The sequence below is a fragment of the Rhinopithecus bieti genome, unplaced genomic scaffold, assembly GCF_001698545.2.
Source record: "Rhinopithecus bieti isolate Rb0 unplaced genomic scaffold, ASM169854v2 scaffold_39586, whole genome shotgun sequence".
Taxonomy (NCBI): Eukaryota; Metazoa; Chordata; class Mammalia; order Primates; family Cercopithecidae; genus Rhinopithecus; species Rhinopithecus bieti.
Window position 1 is genome coordinate 1,217,712 of NW_016816842.1, and position 24,384 is coordinate 1,242,095.

Genomic DNA, 24,384 nt, shown 5'->3' on the forward strand with positions numbered 1-24,384 from the left:
GCCTTAGCTTTTTTTGTCTAATTTCACGCCACTTCCTCTCATGATGCAAGTTCCCCCGTCTTAAGGAAGAGAGGAGGCTTCCCCAGTGTGGGGAGGACAGCTACCTTCCAGCATGCTGACATGCATGGCATCATTGGCTTTCTTTGGGACACTGAGCATCACTTCCAGGCCATCCTTGAGCTCCCCTTTCCCTTCTTCACAGCAAGTCAAAAGTTCCTGGGGAAAAAAAAAGTCCGGACACAATTAGGGCCATCTCCCCCAGCTTCCTCCCACCACCTAGCCCACCAAGGAAATTACAGACCAGCTTCGCTCTCTGTAATGGTTCCCTCTGAGCTATAAAGAAAGTGAGGTGGGGTAAGGGGTTATCTCCAAGAATTCAACCACAATTTTTCTCTCACACTGAGCATTCTCAGCCCAATCTAGCCCAAACTAACTCAGTCCAACCCAACTCCCAAATAGCTTGACCTGTAAGTCAGCAACTGAGGCATTCTCTGTCACCGGACTGCCCTCTTAGGGAAGGGACTACCCCGGTAAAGCACAAGAACAGAGGTGCAGTATTGTGTAATCCAATAAAGAGAACAAAGAGAAGAATGAGAAGGATAAAGGGAAGATAAAGAGTGTGCTACGCAGCACCCATATATCCCTGCATGCTTACTGCTGACACCACTTTTATTTACAAGCCTCTACAGCCTGAATGCTGACTTCCATCCTACTGGGAACAACCTGAGGTTGCAGACTTAATAGGCTTATGACATCCCAGAGTAATAAAATATTTTTAGATCACATGGATCAGGAGTTCCTAATCTGGGGCCAATAGATGGGATTCTAGGCTATTTCACTGTCAGATGAGGTAAGTGCGATTAAGAGAGATAAAGTGATTTTCCTCAGGTTATAGAACTCAGTGGAGGCTACGCAGGGGCCTGAATCCAGGTCCCCCGAATCCAAGTCTGGCACTTTATCCATCACATCAACCCTGTCTCTCCTATATTCTGTCCCCCATTGAGGCTTCCAGGGGCAATACCTTCTTTCTTTTATCTCCTGGGGAGCTGGGGAGTATGTCCTTTCTTTTGTATTTCCTCACTGGAGACTCAGTCATCACCATCCCCATAAAATATATATAGTATTTGGTTGGTGGAGAAAAGACCATTTCCAACTATCTTAAGAATCATAAGACTACTTGGAATGATTTTTGCCCAAACCAGAAGAATGTTGGCTTTTCATTTTTCCTATCAGGGTCATTGTATCTTGCTCACTTTGACACTGGGAAGGGAATGGTTAAGCAACAGATCTGCAAACCATACTCTCTCCTCCAGGGGGCAGGGGATGCGTGTTGAGTGGAGGTGCCTTTCCCAGAAAGAAAGCAGTTCACCAGATCAAATCTTGTAAACACGTTAATGACAGACGTCTTGACAAATAACCTAATGGTACTTGCTAGGAAAAGATGACTTATCTAGGAAATGCCTTTAATAGGATAAATCTTGTCTGTCTAGGGCTTCTTATGGTAAATAACCCTAGAATCTGTGGCTTTAGAGGCATGGCTCTCTGGAAGGTGTCACATAAGCTATGCAACTATCTAAGTAAAAAGGGAATGTCTTTCATGACCAAATGACTCTCTTCAGGGCAAGTGATACAATGTGACATACATAATTTACAGACCTTGTACGTCAATCTGGCCACAGCATGTCCTGATGCTGCAAGAAAAGGCTTGGAGCTGCAATGGTGGTCCTGGCCCTTTCCCATGTCACCTCTGCCTCAGAATTACTTGTATCCTTGAAATTATTAGTCAAGCTTTACACTTGGTAAGATATCTAATTAGTGAGAGTCTGATCTAAAAATCCAATCCTTAGTGTTATCTTGGATACACTCCCATAGGAATAAGGGAGTTTTGAGTGTCCAAAGAAGAAGTGCGCCCCCTAGAGCACATGTTTGGGAGGGAGAAGTGATCAGCGCTCAGCTCTGTCCTTGGCTCCAGTCACTATAATGTCATCCTTGTTCAGAAAGTGGTATTGACTTCTGCCAACCTAAAGTGCTCAGATTCTCCCACCCCTTTCCTTATTTTAACCTTCCCAATCTTATTTTCATACATCGTCAAAGAAAATCCTGAGGTAAAACATAAGAGAAAAAACAAGAAATACGCTTCAGTTTGTGACAGAAAACACGAATTAGTTTAATCCCCCCTGCTCAAAACAATTGAGCGAGTCTACCAATCTACCAGCTGGGCCAATAAATTTTCCCTGATCCTTGCTACACTTTGTGATAAGGAGAAGGCTCCACATTTAATTTAGGATCCTTTTGTAAAGCCACAGCAGATTTACATGTAGAATACTGAGCACTCTGACATAAAGTTTCTACTTTCATGCCATACCTAAAGTGATGAACCCGGAGATACTGATAATTAAATATACATTTATTTGAAATAAAACTGACTTTATGAAAATAAGTCCCATATTATTTATTTATAGTAAAAGCTCAGCAAACTGTTTTTCTCTTACTCAGCAGGCACTCTGCCAACAGCACATTTTAAAAAGACCAAAACTATCTTCTTCTTTTTTTTGAGACAGAGTCTTGCTCTATCACCCAGGCTGGAGTGCAGTGGCTCGATCTCAGCTCACTGCAACCTCCGCCTCCCAGGTTCAAGCAATTCTCCTGCTTCAGCCTCCCGAGTAGCTGGGACTACAGGTGCATGCCACCATGCCTGGATAATTTTTATATTTTTAGTAGAGATGAGGTTTCACCATATTGGTCAGGCTGGTCTCGAACTCCTGACCTCAAGTGATCCACCCGCCTTGGACACCCAAAGTGCTGGGATTATAGGCGTGAGTCACTGTGCCCAGCCTGTTTTCCAAAAAAAAATTTTACTTCCTCACAATCAAATTCCTGCCACTTTATTTTTCCACTTCTTAGCTACCTCTATAGGCACCTCTTCCTAAAACACTCAATTCCAGAACAAAGTTCCAGAGCCCACTCCTTCAACTGCCTACAGCAAAACACAAGCCTATTCTATCCTCAACTTCCCTCCCTTGTCTGTGCCACATAATTCATCCTAGAGGGCTTACACCTTACAGGATTAAAGGGAGAGGTAAAAAGCTATATTTCTTTTAGAACTGCATCTTAGTTGATTTAAGACACTGGGAGTGTGGATAGCTGAGTCAGCACTGGTTTGTCTGTCTTTCCTTTTTTTTTTTTTTCTTTTAAATTCACAACCCCACCAATTCCTGAAAACCTTTGGGTGGGATACATACATTAAAACCATAAAATCAATTTTAAAAAGTCTATTAGCAGAAGAAAAATAATTTCATTTTTTATTTTATTCATTTATTTTTTTTTGAGACGGAGTCTCACCCTGTTGCCCAGGCTGTAGTGCAGTAGCATGATATTGGCTCACTGCAGCCTCTGCCTCCAAGGCTTAAGTAATTCTCATGCCTCAGCCTCCTGAGTAGCTGGGATTACAGGCACATGCCACCATGCCCAGCTAATTTTTTGTAGAGACAGAGTTTTGCCATGTTGGCCAGGCTGGTCTTGAACTCTTGACCTCAAGCAATCCACCTGCCTTGGCCTCCAAAAGTGCTGGGATTACAGGCATAAGCCACCAAGCCCGGCCATGAAAATAATTTTAAAAGGCCAAGCATTAAGTGGGATAGGAAAGAAGAAGATAATTATACACAAAATCTGGGCTAAGGAGATTCTACTGTAAGCAACCACAAAATTCAGTGCTAACTTTCTAATAGCCACAGGTAAAGAAGGGCCTGAGCATCTGTCATTTAAAGACAGAAAGTATACCCATTTTTCAGGAGAGAGGATCCCCTATGCCCCTGTCCTGAGGTCTCACAAGAATTTCTTGTGAGCCTTTATATAAGAAATTTCAAAAAACAAAGAAGGGAAAGCAGTTCTGCCAGGACAGGTGGGGTGTCTGCACACTCTTTTCTCACACTAGTCCTCAGTAAAGGCCGAGGGTGTGATGTCCAGTTGTAACACTTTAAGCCATTTCCACAGGGTTGGATGGCTAGAATCCTGGAAGCAAACGCCCATAGCCTCTTCTTGGAGATGAGGAAGGAGAAGAATTGCAGGGAGGACGTTGAAGGGAAATGATGTGGCACGGCCCCACTCTGACTCAGAGGACAGAAAACCCTACCAGGGCACAGGCTCCTGCACCTTCACTGCACTGTTGCCCTCAAGCCTCTCATCATGGAACCTCAAGTGCTAAGCCAGGGAGATTCCATGGGCTGGGAATGGTGAACTCACTCCAGTGTGACTAGAATGGCGGATTTGAAATTAGACTGGTTTTCAAGTTCAGTGAAATGAGATTATGCAAATTTTTGCAGGCATCTCTAAACAGGAGCTGAATTACATCAGATTTTCTCTGAAATTACACAATGTACTTATAACATGTCCCCTACTATCCCTTTATCTTTGCATTAAAGGAGCAACCAGCAGTATATTTCAAATGAGGGAAAACTCTACCCCTAAACTTTAGGAATTAATATAGATGGGGGTTATTTAACTACTTGTGTCAATTCCCCAGGCTTTCTGTGGAAATGACATTATTTTCAATGTATCAGTGCATTCTTATATGAGAAGGATCAACTCAAATTACTTAGTGTTTTGCATATTTGGTTATTTAACTTTTAAAGAAAAGGTTTTGAAGGAAGATCCAGATCTCTTGGTTGGCTCTAGAAGAACTCCAACATGCGAGAACCTACAGATATAAGAATACTCTTGTGTTTTAATATGTACCCTTTGACTATTTTCCCTCAAAATCCTCATCGTCTTGACAAACACAGAGATTAAGACAATGGTAGGTGCCACCCTGGCCTCAACTATCCATGTAAACTGGCACTGCCCTTAGGACTCTGACCTTTTATTTATTAATTATTATTATTATTTTGAGACTGTGTCTCACTCTGTCACTCAGGCTGGAGTTCAGTGGCGTGATCTCAGATCACTGCAACCTCCGCCTCCTGGGTTCAAGTGATTCTCTTGCCTCAGCCTCCCGAGTAACTGGGATTACAGGTGCACACCACCACCCCTGGCTAAGTTTTTGTATTTTTAGTAGAGATGGAGTTTCCCCATGCTGGCCAGGCTTGTCTCAAACTCCCAGTCCCAAATGATCTGCCCATCTCAGCCTCCCAAAGTGCTGGGATTATAGGCATGAGCCACTGTGCCTGGCCAGACTCTGACCCTTGATTTCATCAAAAGCGGGGGCTACCAGGAAGAATCTGCTTCTGTAAGGAGGGACAAGAAAGCCTCTAGGAGCCAGTCAGTGCCTGAGAAGGCAATTGCTAAAAGTTCTGCAGTGGTAAGTAGATGAGAAAATAGTCACAACTTATTCCTGCTCCCTTTTCTTCCCCTTCTGCCTTAAAATAGGCATCTGGAATTCCATGGGATAGGACAGCAACGCCAGTGTGGGCTGAAGTTCTGCTCTAGGTAGAAGAAAGGTCTTCAGGTGGAAGCATTCCCATCCTTACGGGCCAAAGCTGGGACTCCCTTGCCATAGGCGGTAGGCAGTGGAGGGGGATGTGGAGGGGAGGTACCTTCAGGAGAAGTTGATATTTGGTGATCCTTTGGACAGGCTTAATTAGGTAGGAAGAGATGGAATTGGCCAGACCATGCCGTTGCTGTATCTCCTGCAGGGATGAGAACAAGGTGCAATTAGACACAGAGGGGCGTGTGCATGTGTGTGTTCTGAAAGGAGAGAGGCAGGGGTCAAAGAGAGGAAGAAAGAGAAAAAGGTAGACAAGTTTGAGAACATGTTCTTTGATAGGGAGAGGGAGTCAAAAGAGAAACAAAAGAGACCAAGATGGATATAGAGAGAAAATAGGAGAGAGACTAAAAAGAGAGAAGGGTTAGGGAAAGAAGCAAGTATGTGAAACTAATAGAAATTGAACAAAAATGGAGAAAAGAGCAGTAGAAAAGAGAGCAATAAGGTAAATAACAGAGCAGAGGGTAAGGAGAGATGAAGTAGGAGTGAAAGGAAATCAGCTCCAAAAAGGGGAGAAGAGAGTATAGGGAAGGCAGAGAATGAGGCTCTGACTTCCATTCTGATGGCTCCTGATCAGTCTTTCCCTGCCCTCAGTCTCCTTAAAATAGCACACGGATATATCTCCTTTATTAATACCATCCTTCTCTTTAAATTTAACACATCCCAACTTAGGGTCATCACTTTAATTCTTATAAATGTTTCATAGTGATCAATGGCACCTCCTTCATTCTTCAGGTCTCCTAAGCTAGAAACCACGGAGTCAATTTTAGTCATTTCTCGTCTGTTATCCCTGGTGACAAATCTTTCCTTTCCATTTCCAGGGACATCACCCTCATCACTCATGCCCAGGTTAAGGCCATGGCCTCCAATTGCTGTTTGTGCTTCTAGTCTCTCCTTTTACTCTCTATCCTACCTCCAAAATGATCTTCTACTCCCCAAAGTCTAGGGGCTATAAGTGGCAGAAAAAGATACATTTTTGTCCCTGCCCTCAAAAAGCTTACAGTCTAGCTGAGAATACTCAATGCACATGAACTAGAGATCAACAAAGGACAATACAGGAAATGGTACAGCCAATAAAAATGGGAGTGATTACTGGGTTTGGGAGTGGCCAGATGGTTAGTAGAGACAAGCCCTCAACCTCATCTGGAGCTAAGAGGTGAGGTGGGCAGGTGGGGTGGGTTAAGTAAAAGGTTGGAGAAATGACACTCACTTACATCAAACACAAAATGTATCAGCTGAAATAATCATTGTGTGTTTATATGATGATGAGGACCATGACTGAATGGTACAGAGGATGCACACCCACCTTCTATAAAAAGTGAAAAATAAAGTTAGATATGCAAGGCTGGGTCATTGATGGGTTTGAGTTAGAAAAGAGTTAGGATATGAGGGTAAGTTTTTCAATGGAAAAGCATCACAGATTTTAAAGAGAAGAAATGGGTGGGGCATGGTGGCTCATGCCTGTAATCCCAGCACTTTGGGAGGCTGAGGCAGGAGGATTGCTTGCGTCCAGGAGTTCAAGACCAGCCTGGGCAACATAGCCAGATCCCATCTCTACAAAAAATACAAAAATTAGCTGGGTATGGTGCCACGTGCCTCTTGTCCCAGCTGCTTGGGAGGCTGAGGTCAGAGGATTGCTTGAGCCCAGGAGGTCAAGGCTGTAGTGAGCTATGATCATGCCACTGCACTCGGCCTGGGTGACAGAGAGAGACCCTGTCTCAAAACAAACAAACAAACAACAACAAAAAAGAGAAAAAAACACATGATGAAAGTAACGTTTCAGAAAGAGTAATATATAGCTAATAGCAACATGGGGGTAAATCTTGGAGAAATAGACAGAGATAAGTTATGAGGCTATTGCAAAAGCCCAGGTGTGTAGATCTGAAGTTGCCACATGGTCCAGCAATTCAAATTCTAGGTCTATGCATGAAAAACCCAAATACCCATGAATTGATAAATGGAAAAACAAAATGTAGAATATTCATACAATGGAATATTATTTGGACATAAAAAGAAATGAAGCTCTGATGCACGAAACAACATAGATGAACCCTGAAAACATTATGCTAAGTGAAAGAAGCCAGTCACAAAAGACCATGTATTATGACTCAATTTTTATGCAATGTCCAGGCAAAGTAGATCTATCTGTAGTGACATAAAGTACATCATTGGTTGCCTGGGGGTGGGGGTTTGTGGTGAAGCGCTGGGAGGTGATGGCTAAAGGATACAGGGTTGCTTTGTGAAGGTGATGAAAGTGTCCTAAAATCGACTGTAGGGATGGTTGCACGTATCTGTGAGCACACACACAAAAACACTGAATTCATACTTTAAATGGGCAAAATGTATGATATCTGAAATCATCTCTCAGTAAAGCTGTTATTTTAAAATAGGTCCAGGTATGCAATGTAGGGGCATGCCCTAAGCTGGAATTAGTGAGAATAAAGTATTAGGAAGAATAAAAGAAATATTTTAAAGAGGGACTTGATAGGACTTGTTATGGGGCTATGAAGAAGGGTTGAGAAGAGATAATAACAGTTTTAAAAATTATTCCATTGCCTATAAGAAATGATTTCTATCCCCGAAAGTAGTAATTTTGCCACTATTTGCCTCTTCCCCAGAGGTGTGTAGTTACAAGGCTTGTTTGAGGATGATGGGCAAAACAGCTGCAGCTTGACTCTCTTCAGGCAACTGAACCTTGTGAGTTTATCTGGGAGCTTTGGCAAGAAAGCACAAGCAACAATTCACCTTTGGCACTCTTCCCTCTCTGACGAAAAGCCCAGCTTTAGGAAGGCTGCATGTGGAGCAGAGAGGGAGGGGCCTACATCAGTCAAACCAAGCTTAGACATCACACCCATGCTGTTCTCACATTTAGGGTCAAAAATTCTGGATCATGTGAATGTGTAAGCCTTTCTAGGACTTTAAATTCTCTGCATTCTTTTTACAGTCATGGATATTAGGTGACTGCGTTTATCAAGGGTTTATCGCATTTATGGAATGAGGGCCTAAAGCAGATGGTTCCTAATTGTAGAAGTTAGGGAAACTCTTCTGATGGAATGAAAATAAACTGCAAAGATTATGCCTTTTGGATAGTTTTGAAATCAATCCAGAGAGTCTACTGTCCTCCATTCCCACTTCCGGGGCAGACTTGAAGAACTCATACTGGACTGGTTTTCTGGCTTCCATCAGTCTTTCCAACTAATGTAGAGGTTCACTAGGCACTATGTTGGAAATGGGGTATAGGGTGGGAAATTTGGGGATACATCTGACTTATCAAAGCATAGAAATTGGCTAGAAATGGGGATGAAAGGTATGTAGGACTAAGGGAAAATATAGTCTGGTGACAGGCACTCAGATGTGACAAAAATGCATCAGGCATAAGGTCTCAAGGAGCTCACAGGTGGAGGGAGATGTGAGTAACAGAAAGGTGCATTGTTAACCCGCCAAAAGGCAAATCATTATACATACTATGACAAAGATACAAAGTACAAAGGAAATGATTCATGCAGGAAGTAGCATGTGAACTTTAACGGATACGAAGAATTTTGAAGAGAGAGGGAGAGAAGGGTGTGTGTGTTTGTGTGTTTGTATTGTGTGGAGGGGACACAATCTATCCTAGGCAGAAAGAGCAGTGTAAGCAAAGATAGGAAGCAGAAGAGTTTGAGGCATGCTCAGAGCACAGGACATGGATGTCAGAAAAGTGCTAAGTGGAAGACAGGACACAATGCATTTAAAGCTTCAAAAAGACCCTTCTGGATATTGCTCATGAATAAGCAACAGAAGCATCCTAAGAGAAAAAGATTCTCAATCAGATGTAATGGTGGCATAGGGCATCTAATATGATACCCAATAATATCAGGTGAGAGAAGCACTTTTCTTGGGTTCTTCTGTGGTGCCAAATCTAACCCAAGATATTCTAGTGTGAGACACATAGAGCCATTTCCATATTAATGCTCCATTTAAAAAATCATGTGCGTTTTTCCTCATCTGGCTTCTTTCCGTTCAAGAGCCATTTCTTTACTGAGCAATATGACATTTGTAGAATCATTTCTGTTGAGGCAGTGCCAGGCTAGAAAGATGCTCAGGGAAGGTGTCTTTTGTACACTTGAGTACAAGAGCCATGTCTAAATGTCTTTATATTCTCCACGGGGCCTAGCCCACTATCTTGCATACAGTAGACATCCAAAGATTTATGAAAAAAAATGAAAACAGGTAGGCAGAAAGATAGATAACCTTTAAAAAGTGCTGTTTCTAGTTTCTGTCACTTCTGATATGACTGCCAAAACGGCCTTCACTGCTATAGTCTGCCTCTCACTAAACTTTCTTTTTTCCCCAATTTCATCTTTCCCTCTTATTCATCCTTTGAATCCTGCAGGGCCCCCTTGGATTTGGCTTACTATAAAGCCAATAGGTCACTCTCTTTGGGAACCAGCACTAAATAGATCCCACCATTCCCCAACAGGACTGTGTCATCATTCCAAACCAAAGGATCTGACAAGACACATCAGCCTCACTCTTCTCCTGGCTTCCGTTAAAGTAGAAGTGTTCAGCCCTGGCTGCACATCACTGTCACCAGAAACTTTAAAATATCCCAATGCTCAGGCCACAGTCAGGCCAATCACAGCAGAACCTCAGGCATGGGATTCAGGAATCAGTTTTTTTCAGAGCTCCCCAGGTGATTCCAATGTGTAGCCAAGGTTGAATCAACTGCATTAGAGAACTGATTCTCAAACTTGAGTGGGCTTCAGCTACCCAGAGGCCTCCTCATAACTCAGGTTGCTGGGCTCCCCCTGAGAGATTCTGATTTAATAGACGTGGACTGAGGTCCAAGGATCACACTTTTGGAAACACTACGTTTGTGAGAGCTGTATGTGAAGCGGAAGTGAAATATATTAATCAACCACTGCATCATAGTGGGCCTTCTCTAAACATGTGCTTTATGGCTACCTAGGTTTGGTTTGGAGGCATGGAGACAAATTTGCCTTGTCCAAAATCACACTGGTCAAGATAGGAAGGGATATAACAAAATACATACACTGTTTTTGTTTTTTTCCCATGCTTAAGGTTTGGAGTGGCCAGTAAAGAAAATTTAGGAAAAAAGGATAGCTAAACATCCATTATGCCAAAGCAGAGAAGCATTTCCACCTGCTCATCAGCTGCTCAAGAATAGAAAACCACAGCTTACATCAAAGAAGGTGCCCGCATGCTCCAGGATAAGCTGGTTGGAATCAGGCTTGTTTTTACAGTAGGTGACATACATCTGAAATTTGTCTGCCTAAAAAGAACAAAGATAATAATAGATAAGCATTCATTAGTTGCTCCCTTCTGTCCACCATGCTGAACGCCCCAGCAAGGGCTGTACAGTCAAAACCCTCAGATGCCAGTGTCTAGATTTTCTATGGCAAATGTTCTATGCTCATCCAGCCTCCATGGTCCCCTAACAGACATTGGGATGTCTTTTACTGTCGGCATGTACAGAAAGCTTCTGGAACTGAGCTCATTTTAATACTAGTTTGTGCTAGAAAGAATCAGAAAAAGCAATTCATATATCCTGATATATTCTGAAGTTAGACAGAACTTACTTACAGATTTTACCCCTTTTTTTGATTACAATTGTGCTCCCCATCTTGAAAAAGGACAGCATTTGCTCTGAATACAAAAACAAATAACGAAGATAAAATATGATCTCAGGCCGGGCGCGGTGGCTCAAGCCTGTAATCCCAGCACTTTGGGAGGCCGAGACGGGCGGATCACGAGGTCAGGAGATCGAGACCATCCTGGCAAACACGGGGAAACCCCATCTCTACTAAAAAATACAAAAAACTAGCCAGGCGAGGTGGTGGGCGCCTGTAGTCCCAGCTACTCCAGAGGCTGAGGCAGGAGAATGGCGTAAACCCGGGAGGCGGAGCTTGCAGTGAGCTGAGATCCGGCCACTGTACTCCAGCCTGGGCAGCAGAGCGAGACTCCATCTCAAAAAAAAAAAAAAAAAAAAAAAAGTATGATCTCAGAGGTAGATCTGCTTGTACTCTAAATGTCTCCATTGGACAAAGGTGGAGGGGCATGGCAAGGAACTATGCCATCCCCAACCTCCCAGAGCAATGACAGGGAAAAAGAAAGCAGAGTAACCCCCTGGGCAGAGGCTAAACAATGGTTCCTAACCAGATTGTTACTTCAAGCCAAGAACCTTATGGCTGGGTGAAAATTTAAGACTCTGAAAACTCTCTGGGTTAGTGTTACTGGGAAAGGTATGTGTATTTTGGCCACCAAATACTTTTCTTATTTGGTGGAATGCTACCCATCTCAGTGCCTTTGGAACTTTGTGTTGGCATCCTCTTCTGAGACAGCAGCCCAAATATGTGTTTATTACAGCAGGTTTCATTTATGCTAGCATTGTTCTAAGAGCTTTACATGTATTAACTCATTTGGTCCTTATGAGACCTCTATACAGTAAGTTCTGTTATTATCCCCAGTTTGCAGATAAGAAAACTGTGGCACAGATTGGTTAAGTGACTTTGAATTCCCGCAGTTAGCAGGTAGCAAGTAGGGTATCTGACTTTAGGCTTTTTGGTCTTGACCACTGCCTTTTAATACATTATAAACAACTTCTTCTACCCTTCATTTCTGCATTACACTCATATATTAAGATTATGAGACTTAAGAAAGTCACCTTGGGGTAATTCTTGGTAAAAGGTGAATATTTTATCCAATCACAAAAAAATTCTGAAACCAATTTTCAGGGCTATACACTACCTAGGAGGTTATTCATCATCCCTAGGAGATGATGATAAATCATTCTTATGACTGATTGTAAAGGAAATCCACAAATTTCATGAAAGATGATGCAAAAAAAACCCCTTTACTTAATGGTCAATCTTGTCATTCTCTATGTTGGCTGTGCAAGGAGTCATAAATTATTTATCAGCATTAATATGGGCTTTGCATTGGCTCATCTATTTAGAGGTAGAAAATGTATTAGGAAAAAATAAAATGGTAGCTAAGACTTTCTGAAGAAAAAAGAGTGCTTGAAAGCAAACCTTAAGATTTCATGAAAAAAAGCTTGTCTGGGAGTCAGGTCTTGAGCTGTGGGACTGGCTGCGATATTTATTACGTGTCAGTGAACTAGTTAACTTCCTATCTCATCTGAAATTTTCCCATCTTTAAAATCCAAAACATAAACATAGTCCTGCCTACCACATAGGGCTGTTGAGAACATAATCTCTCTGAATCATGAAGACACTTTGAAAGGCAATTAGCCCCTTAAGGGTGGAAGTTATTACCAGGTAATTGTGAAATAGTAGAACGCTTGACCCCGGGGGAAGACTTGCATGTTTGCACTCAGTGTCCTAAGTGGACTTCCCTGGAGATGTTTGCATTCACATATTGTACATGAGCCTGAGTTCAGAATAATGCGGAGTGGAGAGCCAACGAAGACTAATGTTTCAGTTTATATAATTAGAACCTGGTACATTCAGCCCCTTTACTTGGCCCATGACAATAGCATGAAGGAGGATGACCAGGCACTCATCTTGTGGGTCAGAATTGGGATGGATACCCAAAAAATCTATTTTTCTCTATTAAAGAAGAAAATGTAACCAACGGTTAGGTGGAACCCAAAGGATACATGCTTGAGGAGATGGACACCCCACCCATTCTCCATGATGTGCTTATTTCACTTTGCATGTCTGTATCAAAATATTTTGTCTACTCCATAAATATATACACCTACCATGTATCCACAAAATTAAAGATAAATTTTAAAAAAATGGTTAGGTGGCTTCCTAAAGTTCTAATTCCCTAATCCATATCCTGTAACAATAGCTAATGGACTGATCTGATGCAGTTCCTCTGCCAGGGGTGGTAGTCTTGTTCCACTCTTCCAACCTCACAATCTTAGAAAGTTCTTAGACAGCTTAAGATGGAGCTTAATCCTGATGTCTAAGAACTTTTCCCAAGGCTTCTCTCAGACCTACTCGTGGTCCCTCTCAGTAGCCCCTGGTCCTGTGTGAGACTGGCAATGACCCCAGTCCTTAGGTCAGGCACTGAAGAGTGGTGCCATGTGTATGGGCAGTGGGAGAAGGATTTCAGGTAGGTTACCCAGGTAACAAAGCAGTGTCCCACATCCTCAGGCAGTTGCTCGTACTTCTCCAGCTCTTTGAGGAAGATGCTGCAAGAGGAGAAAAAGACTGAATCAGACACCTCTGTGCAGCTGACCCCCCAGAGGATTGCACTGAGGCCAGCACAACCGTAACTTCTCAATTATGTACACACGGCTTCTCCACTGTCTAAGCGACAGATGGCGAGGTGCAGTTTTTGATGTTGGAACTAATTTCATTAAAATGTATGCAATCTACTCATCCGACAAAGGGCTAATATCCAGAATTCTACAAAGAACTCAACAAATATCAAGAAAAAACAAACCCCATCAAAAAGTGGGAAAGGGATATGAACAGACATTTCTCAAAAGAAGACATTCAGCGGCAACAGACACATGGAAAAAATTGCCTCATCACTCGCCATCAGAGAAATGCAAATCAAACCACAATGAGGATTACCAATCTCACACCAGTTAAATGGCAATCATTAAAAAGTTCAGGGAAACAACAGGTGTTGAGAGGATGTGGAAAATAGGGGGAAACACTTTACACTGTTGGTTGGGATTGATAAACTAGTTCAACCATTATGGAAAACAGTATGGCGTTTCCTCAAGGATCTAAACTAGACTGTACCATATGGACCCAGCCATCCCACTACTGGTATATACCGCAAAGGATTATAAATCATGCTGCTATTAAAGACACATGCCAACTAGTTTATTGCGGCACTTATTTCACAATAGCAAAGACTTGGATCAACCCCAAATGCCATCCTGTGACAGACTGGATTAAGAAAATGTGCCACATATCACCGTGGAATACTATGCAAGCCATAAAAAAGATGAGTTTGGCCGGGTGCGGGTGGCTCAAGCCTGTTAATCCCAGACTTTGGGAGGCCGAGACGGGCGGATCACGACGGGTCAGAGATCTGAGGACCATCCTGGCTAACACGGTGAAACCCCATCTGTACAAAAAATACAAAAACTAGCCAGGCGAGCGGTGCGGGCCGCTGTCAGTCCCAGCTACTCGGAGGCTGGGCAGGGAGAATGGTGTAAACACCGGGAGGCGGAGCTGCAGTGAGCTGAGATCTGGCCACGCACTCAGTCCGGGAGACAGACGAGACTCCGCCTTCAAAAAAAAAAAAAAAAAAAAAAAAAGGATGAGTTGGTTCCTTCTGTAGGGAATGGATGCAGCTGGAAACCATCATTCTTAGCAAACTATCACAAGAACAGAAAACCAAACACCGCATGGCTCTCACTCATAGGTGGGGAACTGAAACCAATGAGATCAGTTGGACTCGGGAGGGGAACATCACACCAACTGGGGCCTATCATGGGGAGGGGGAGGGGGGGAGGGTGCATTGGGTTATACTTGATATAAATGATGAATTTGGAGGTGCGACGAGTGAATGGGTGCAGGCACACAACATGGCACAAGATACCATATGTACAAACTGTACTTTTATGCCATTCCCTAGAACTTAAGTATAATAATAATAAAAAAGAAATAATCCACATGCTTTTAAATAATAATATATATGTATATTAATATGTATGTGTGTATTATAATTACTTATTTATATAATATAGGTGCCCTCAAAAGGGTTGTATATCTTAGATGATATATAAATTTACATCTTTCAGGCAACTCAATGCCCAATTTGTTTAGCTTTAATACTGCTGTTAAATAAATTCCAGATCACTCATCTAAAAAAAAAAAAAGTTTGTTAACCACATGGTATCTTAATATTGACTTTAATTATATGTCAGATAAAATTGAAATGAAATAAATAAAATAGTAGTTATGATCTTACACATATTTTAGATTAAAATTGAAATGAATAATCTTAAATATGAATTAAGACAAAATCTGATTGCTGAAAATTCAGATTGACTTACATAAAATTATTCAATAAATACATATACTAAGTAAAAAAAAAAAAAAAAGTACACACTCAATGTGTAGCCCGTAGTGGGAAGTCAGTGACGTTTATGAATGAATAAACATTTCCTCAATCTCATTAACAAAAAATGCAAGCAGAGCTTTTGCCTTTTGGAATTGTAAAATGCTATCAAATATAATTTTGGGTGAATATATTAAAACAATATGGGTATTCCACAAAGTTATTTGTCATATTTTGAATAAAAATAAAGATTTTGATCAAAATAAATAAAATGTATGTTAATTGATTAATTACTGCTACTTAAAATAATATTCTTTCGGGGTGAACATTTCTAGGAATGAAAATAAATAATAAAATATTTTATTTGTGTTGGACTTTTATTAGCAAGTAAGAATCTACTTTTTTACAAAAGCAATCTAAGCACATCATAAATATTTTAAATAATAGAGCTATTTCAAAGAAACAAAATAAAATATCGCTATCCCAGAGATAAAGTAGAAAAAAACTCAGGCTATACTGGCCTCTTTCTAATTTTTGGCCTCCATCTTCCACCAGTAGCCAATTTGTACTAAAAACTATGTGTTAAACAATGTTTTATAATATAGACACGATTAGGAAAGAAAATTTAATGGGTAAAAAGTCACACTATATTCCAAAGCTGAATCGAATTACAACTGAATTATCTGCCAGTGTGGATATCTGTGCCATGGCTCCTTTCCATGTTAATAAATAATAAATAAATAATTACACTGACTTCAAAATAATGTATTAAATCATTGGTTTGGGTTCAGAGGATATAAATTCTAACAAGCCAACATTATTAGAATGGTATTTGCTTTAAAAAACAAAATACTTTTCAAATAAAAAGTGATTATGAGGCTTTGGGGACACATACTGAGAGAAGTGGAATTGCTATGATCTTGACAAGGAACAATTTGACAGCACCGATTAAATCATGAATGTGCTTATCTTTGGACTCTGCAATTTGAATTGTGGAAATTTTCCTGTAGTTATGTCTACACATATAAGATGATTTACCTACATGAGTATTAACTGTGACACTGTTTATACAAGCAAAAGATCGTCTGTAAAGAACAAGGCATTTAAACTATGGTACATCCACAGAACTGTATACTATGCAGCTATGAAAGAAAGACACAGCTCTCTATGTTTTCATACAGAAGAACTCTGGGAGAAACTAAGTGGAAAAAGGTACAGAAGAACATGTAGAAAATGCAACTTTTTGTCTCAGTAGGTATTACGTGTTCTTATTTCCAACCCAAGAAACTAAGAAAAGACTTTACCACAGGGAAGCAGGTAAAGGAACAGAATAGAAGACAGTGGTGGACAACACTTCTCAATGTTTACTTTTCTATCTAATTTTGATTTTAAAACTGTGAGAATGCATTACCTTCAAAAATTGAATTAAAAGATAAACGATATAAAGTGTTCTGCATTACTCTACTACTTATCTGTACCATAGAGGGGCAAAATGTTATTTGACTAACTTTACCTAGCTTCTATTGTCCACACATTTTGGCAGTATAATTAATTACAAGTGGCTATGGATTTCATGTATGTGTTGTGTGTTCTTCCTTCAGCAACATAGAATGAGATTGTTCGGAGTTTAAAAATAAATATGTGCAATTAAAAATGTTTGGCAAGTCCTCTATGGAAAGCCAAAATGCTAACAATGGTTGATGGAATAATAGATAACTTCTTTGTCCATCTGTAATTTAATTTTTTCTACAATAAATGAGCATTGCTTTAGTAATGAGAAAAAAGCCATTTAAAAAAATCTGGGGGACTCCTAGCAGTAAGCAGTTTGTCCTCACATACGTGATTTTAGAGTATTCTGACCTGAATGATAGAGTAATTATAATGATATTTGGGCTTCAGAAATGCACGTATGTAGTGCTCAAAGTCAAAAAGTATCATATTTGTTGCTACCTTTTAAAGAACTACAAGTGACACATTTAAACTAATATGTACTTAATATGACCATTAAAGTGCAAATTTTAAAAAGCACTATATAATGTTATAATTGAGGATCAAACTTAAGTTAAGACCCAAAGGGAAATATACTTTTTTGTTGAGAAAAGAATCAATCTGCCTCATCATCATATATACGCACATACACAGGTACACAGACACACACACACACACACATATAGATATGCACGTACACACATATACACACAAACACATTTCAATTTAAAATTTAAAACAATTTTTTAAAATAACAGAGATGAGGTCTTGCTGTGTTGCTTAGGCTGGTCTCAAACTCCTGTGATCAAGCAATCCTCTTGCCTTGGCCTCCCAAAGTGCTGGGATTACAGGCATGAGACACTGTGCCCAGCCTGGGCCGTTCTCCCTTAAGAATAGTCAAATAAATGGTAAAACAGCCTGGATCAGGACATTCCACACACGATATAAAACTGTTTTATTGTTTCAGCAGTGGCAAGTATACCCATGATGACTCAGGGAGAACCATTACTTGACTTATGACCCAAGGACAGTTGGTCTGGTCACTTTAACTTGAAGTAAACAATGATAATTACGTCTAAAGAATTGATCATTGATAGAGAGAAAGATAGTGCTAGCAATTTTATTTAAAATCTTATCAATTTAAATAGAGCAATACCCTGAGTTTTGTGATAGCAGCTACCAAACACCTATGGGAAGATGTACAATTTGAAAATCCTCAGGAAACAAAAATACTATAACCTGAATTAAATGCACAGCATATCATTTTCATGAGGAATGCCTTTCTGTAAAATGAAGGTTTTAACAGCAGTTACCACTAGCTCACCCATCTACCTATCCCCAAGTCTCACTTTCTTCCCTTCCCACAACTGAGCACAAGTTAAAGAATCAGCGTTCATACTTGGTCACAGTTGTGAAAGGGTCTTCCAAAGCTTCATCCCCCTCATCTTGAAATAACAACTTTGCTGAGGCGGGCAGATCACCTGAGGTCAGGAGTTTGAGACCAGCCTAGCCAACATGATGAAACCCCCCATCTCTACTAAAAATACAAAAAATTAGCCGGGTGTGGTGGTGGGCGCCTGTACTCCCAGCTACTTAGGAGGCTAAAGCAGGAGAATCGCTTGAACCCAGGAGGCGGAGGGTTGCAGTGAGCCAAGATCACGCCATTGCACTCCAGTCTGGGCAACAAGAGTGAAACTCCATCTCAAAAAATAATAATAAAATAACAGCTTTGTCGAGGTGCTTGTAAGGATTTAATCCACAGGTAAAAAGAACCTAACCTAGTGCCTGGTACACAGTAGACACTAAATAAACAGCAGTTTGTCATGATCAGTGCTTCTCAATCTTAAACTCATACTCTTTGATAAACACATATACCTGACAGTCTTCCCCACTCCTGGAGACTTATATCTAGGGGGAACTCCCTACCAAGCCCTTGCTGAAAAATCTGCAGCAGGTTATTTTCTCCTAAACCATATTCTGGGAAAATCTTGATTGGTTATTAAGCAACAATTAGATTCCAAGGTCACCTTGTTCGGAAAATGTTGGGCTAAGCTGGTTTCTTTGCTGAAGAACTTCCAAAATCCTATAATATTTTGAGTTACACTACAAACCTCTCAAGTAAATACAGTATGCAGTGCTTCTCAAACTTCCTTGTGGGTGCAACATTTTTGGGGCGAGTATCAGACTTTGTCTCAAGGAACACTCTTGTAAAACTCTAGTTAGTGGTCCCCGCACCTGGTTGTGCATCACCTTCTGGGGTTACTATTTGAGTAAATGCATTGTTTAGAAACGCTTCCTAGGTAATGCCCACACATCCAGTCCATAGATCAGCATTTAAAGGCAACTGTCCTAGATTCCAGCATGCTTCCAGATGGCAAATCCTACATCGGCTCTATAGGATTTAATTTAGGGGGAGAAAGCTAAGAATTTTTTTTAAAAAAAACCTATTCAGCTTGTGCCAGGTGCATCAATTGATAAGTTTGAATAAGATAGTCATTACCATCTCAATGGAATTGTTGAAAGTAACTGGCAATATTAAACTCTGTTTTGCTTCTTAATTTGAAGCTTATGAAGATGACAGATTATGTAAGTCTGATCAATATCATTCTACTTACTTCAAATAGACATGACGAATTTAAACTAAAGCAAAACAGCTCACAACTCTCTTCACAAATGATGGAACATTTCACCTTAGCTGTTCTATAGCAACAATTTGGCCCTCACCACTCCAATAATTACATGTAATAAATTGTGAAAGAATGAGCAAAGCAAGTCGTTTGTGTGAATGTCTGGGGTTCTTTCAGAAAGGAATAAAACTTTTAAAGAAATGTCAAGATCAAGGCAATGCCATTACTCTATTAAATTATTACAATATAACATATTATGCAGTCACTTTGTGAGGAAAATGCTTCCCTTTGGCTTTGTACACAATCCTGGGAAACGAAACTGCTGGCATTTATTAACAGAAAGCTTTCTGAGTTTTGTCATTAAATATGATAGAAATAGCACTATTTCAAAGGTGCTAGACTGGTTTTGTTATTCTCTCGGAAGGTGAATTTGGTCTAGAGTCTCACTGCTTCTGGGGAAGTATATCCTTCATTGAGGGGCTCACAATCTTGTCAGCAAACAGACTTTACTTGAAGGGTGCAGTCTGCATCTAAATGGAAGTATCTATTTGATGACCTTGTATGTCAATGTGCATTTTCTTTTTGGAATGCCAGAGGTGGTGATAAGGGGAAGGGGCCTGTCGTGGCAATGGGGAAAAAGAGGAACAAAGTGGAGCATACATTTAAACATTAAGTCGGAAATGAGGTGGGGAGAAAGATGTGAGGTTCATGTATTTGTAGGAAGTCTAGGATATTGCCTTCTTTTCAAAGCAAGGCTGGGTAACTGCTTTCATGCAAGTAGAGCTAGAGATTATTTCTAAAGAACCCATTAATGACCCGGCAGATTCAGAGCCTAGAACATAAGAGGCTCTAGACCATAGGGGCTAAGATAGCTGGTTAGCATATTGGAGCAGATATTAAACTAATGGAGGGTCATGTACACTCAGGGAAAGGTGCTGGATTTTTCATGTAACAATTCTAGCATAGTTTGATCACCCAGGCTGAGCCATGAGAAGCACCTGGCTCTGTCCCTTCATTTCACACTTGATGCTTTAGCCCAGGTTAGGGATGAAGAGAAATGATCTGCAGGGCTGGACTCCCATTCAGCACATCACACTCTCAGCCTTCAACCACAAGCAGCAAAATTTACCTTGCTACATGGCTACCTGTTGAATACGTTTTTGTCAATATCTTCTTACTTTGTCTAATCTGTGTGATCAGATGAATAAAGTTATTTGCATAGATATACACCAAGTTTAATGTTAACAAAAAATACAAAAGATTAATCTTATGCTTAATGTTACTCATCTCCATTGAGGTGGTGTTTAGCAACCAGGCATGGATGCTAAGAAGTTAGTGTGTAAAACTAAAACTAACATTACTTTGACACATCCAAACAAAGTGTTTAGACTTTGTCTTGCTTTGGGTATTCCCCGATGTCTATAAGCAGCCCCAATGTTGACAGCTTACTGAAAATACAAACAAGCAACAGTAACAAGACCACAGCTACATTTGTACAGGGCTCCTCTGATGGGTTCTGCAAGTTACCTCTTCAAGTGTACGTTTGGGGACCAAAGAAAAAGCACAACAGGTCTTCCCCTTCCTCTTTCCTTGACATTAGACTATTAAGAAAATGACAGCTGGATTCTTTCGCTCTGTCACTAATTTTGGTTTGGGCAGATCATAAACCTTTGTAAGTTTCAGTTTCTATAGAGCAAGGGACAACTAGATTATCTTTAAAGATTTCTTTTGGGCTTTTATATTTGATAATTCTGTGATTTTCTATAAATGAGAAACCACTAACATCAAAGGCATTTGGAGTGGGGGAAGAAGCTTAGAAAGCATAGAACATGCACGTTTTAAGCAACGGTGTGTGTGTTGGGAAGGGGTAGGAGGGGCAGAGGGAGGAAAAGGTAGAAGTAGCCTGGCAGGGTGGCCTTTCCCCAGTGGCCTGAACGGCACATCCCTTCTCTCACCACCTGGTGGAGCTAGTGCCTCGCCGTGCAGCCATAGATCAAACCCCTTGTGTTTCAAGGGGTTGTAAAATCAATTTACGGGTGGCAACGATAATTTTAAAAAAGAGGAGGAAGAAATAGAACCCAACACAAAATACCACAGTGCATCACACATAATGCAGGTGTTGTTTTTCAAAATTTAACTTCCCCATTATATATAGCATATATACATGCGCATATCAGGGCATAATGTACAGTATTTTTCTTCGGTTCATGATAAAAAATAGTTTGAAAAACACCACCTTGCTCATTCTCCTGCAACAGGATGGTAGCTCTGGGAAGGTCTAGGTCTTCATCCATCTCTTTCCCTTGTTCTCCTTCTCCTCATCCCCTCCCCTTCCCCTTCCCCTAGAGATTCTTTCCCTAGATGGGTCTACCTACCTACCTACCTACCTGCCTGACTACCTACCCTACCTACCTATCCATCCTCCCCCGTCATTGCCTCCCTCCTGCTCTCCTGCTTCCCTCCTTCTCTATCTCTTCCTTTCTCCTTATTATCTGCCCACTTCTCCTTATTATTCTGCCCACTTTTCTCACTTATGCTCTATCTACCTAGCTCTCTCCTCCTTTCCTTTTTTCTCTCCCCACATTTCTGACTTGCACTATCTCCGCCCACCACCTCTCCTTTCTCTTCCCTCAGTCTTACAGACATGGCTGTGATAAGACCCAGCCTACCTGAGAGTGTGACAATGGGACCTCTCTCTGCTTTCCATGACCCAGGATGGTGCCCCACTCCCAAACCCCCTATTGCCTCTCAACCTCCCTGCTAGACTTCACCACTTTTCGCCCTTGCAGGGCCGTTGTTCAAACTTTATTCCATCATCAAGGAAGCCATCCCTGCCTGTAAAAAATCTCACCCCTTTCTTAAATTATATCTCAAATGCCCCCTTCTCCATGAGGCCTTTCCTACTCTCCAACTGAGGCTATTTTCTTTGTGCTCCACTTGTGCCCACCTCCACCCTTATCACAGACAGGTATGTCATTCTCAGAACTCAGAGGGCAGATGCTGGCTTTGATTACAGAGTACCAGCTTCATCTTTAATCTAGCACACCTTTGGCCCAAAGGAGGAACTCTGGGAAGATGAACGAAATGTGGCTGTGGTTCACTTGCTCATTGAGGTGCCCCTCCCTAAATTCCCTAGCCTCGATTTTACCCCTGCTGCTCACCCCTCACTGCTCCTGGCTGACCCTGGCCTGGCCAGTGCCCGCAGCTCAACCTCACACATCTCTGGTCCTGCTCCTGCAGGGAAGGGAACACCAGGCTGGAAGGGCAGTGGCTGGGGGCCAAGGCCAAATCTAATAGCTTCCAGCCAAGCCTAGCGGGAGGGAGTGTGCAGAAGGGGCATCCAGCCTTGGTGGTTGGTCCCTAATTTGAAAATCTAGACCTTGCTGAAAACGGATTTATTTCAGGTAATTGTTGTATGGGTGTGGCACAAGAATGACATAGCTCTGGGAGAAATGGGTAGAAATATTCATCAAATTCTAAGATCCACATGGAAGCTGGTTAACTATGAATTAAACCAGCCAGATGTGGCAGCCACCAATGGTGGTCTAGGGAGTGAGAGAAGGGGAGGGAGTGCTGAAATGGGAGACCAAGCCCTGGAATCTAACACCTGACCTTTAAGGAAAGGGGAAGGGCACACACACAGCTCCTCTGGGCCTGTCTCTTTGTCTGTACATGGAGAGGGTTGCACTTGATGGTTGAGAGGACCCTCTGAGCCCTGGGAGTAGAGATTTTATTAAAATGTTATTGCTCAGACTGACATATGACCCTATCTCCAAAAAATTGAAAAGGAAGAAATTCAGATTTAACAGAAGGTGATGAGCATTTTAAACAAAAAGCTGTCCACACCAAAGTTGGAAATCTAATAATTAGCAAGCTGAAAACAAATTATTTTCTTGAATTACAAGTTGTATGCTAGGCAAAATGGGAAGACTGCATTAACAAAATCATTACTGTCTGGGGATCTACTAATGGAATATATTCTCCTGTCTGAGTGCTCCAGAAATGCTAACAAAATGCAATCAAAATAGGTCTAAGTCTTGTGTAGATAAATAAATTTCATGTAGGAAAGAGATGTAGTGCAAAATGGGGAGAGTGGAGGGCAAAACGAAGCATCATTCCACTTCAATCTCTAGTGTGTGTTAAAGCCACTGTTTGCAGGTATTAAATTTTACATATTAAATTGTTCTTTAAAGAAGTTTTGGTGCTGGGGAATTTCCCCATTCAATACCTATAAAGACAAAGGTCCTTGAGACAGACAGATCACACACACACACACACACACACACACACACACACACACACACACACACAGCAAGAGAGAACTAATTTGGTTGCAATTTTTCAAAGTGACACCATTTAGACAGATCAATACTATCTAGCTAAGATATGTATTCACCACATAACCCTTGGTCTAGGTGCTAATTTTCTAGTGACTTAGCTAATTAAGTTAACAAGGTCGTGTCAATCTTAATCCCTTTCTCTCTCAATCTCTCAATCTCCCAATATCCCTTCCTCCTGCTCTCCCTCCCATAGGCTCTCTCCGAATTACAGGCAGATAACCTGAGCTATGCACTAGAAATGAGAGGTGCATGTTTCTGTTAGACAGTGCTTAATTGCAACTTTGGAATAATACAAACAATTGGGGTTAAAAAGCACCCTTTGAGTTTTTTTCATATTGAGAAGTGACAACTTCAGAGAAGTATTTCTGAAGGATAAATAAGTATTAGGACAACTGTATGGTCCACCCAGTAAGAAGCTTCCAAGAAACTCCTTCATGTAGAAATTAAGTTATTTTGC

The 24,384-nt window shown here is 41.1% G+C and overlaps 1 protein-coding gene across 12 annotated transcripts in view; it reads right to left on the minus strand.

Moving 5' to 3' along the window:
- Positions 1-24,384, minus strand: part of KALRN (kalirin RhoGEF kinase) — a 684,488-nt gene that overhangs the window by 213,975 nt on the left and 446,129 nt on the right. For all 12 annotated transcript variants that reach the window (XM_017855309.1, XM_017855307.1, XM_017855308.1 and 9 more), the window contains exons 26-29: positions 13,571-13,640; positions 10,662-10,751; positions 5,532-5,624; positions 105-216 (exon numbers count right to left, since the gene is read on the minus strand). In XM_017855309.1, the coding sequence (XP_017710798.1) occupies positions 105-216; positions 5,532-5,624; positions 10,662-10,751; positions 13,571-13,640 (365 nt within the window). The remainder of the gene's footprint in view (positions 1-104; positions 217-5,531; positions 5,625-10,661; positions 10,752-13,570; positions 13,641-24,384) is intronic.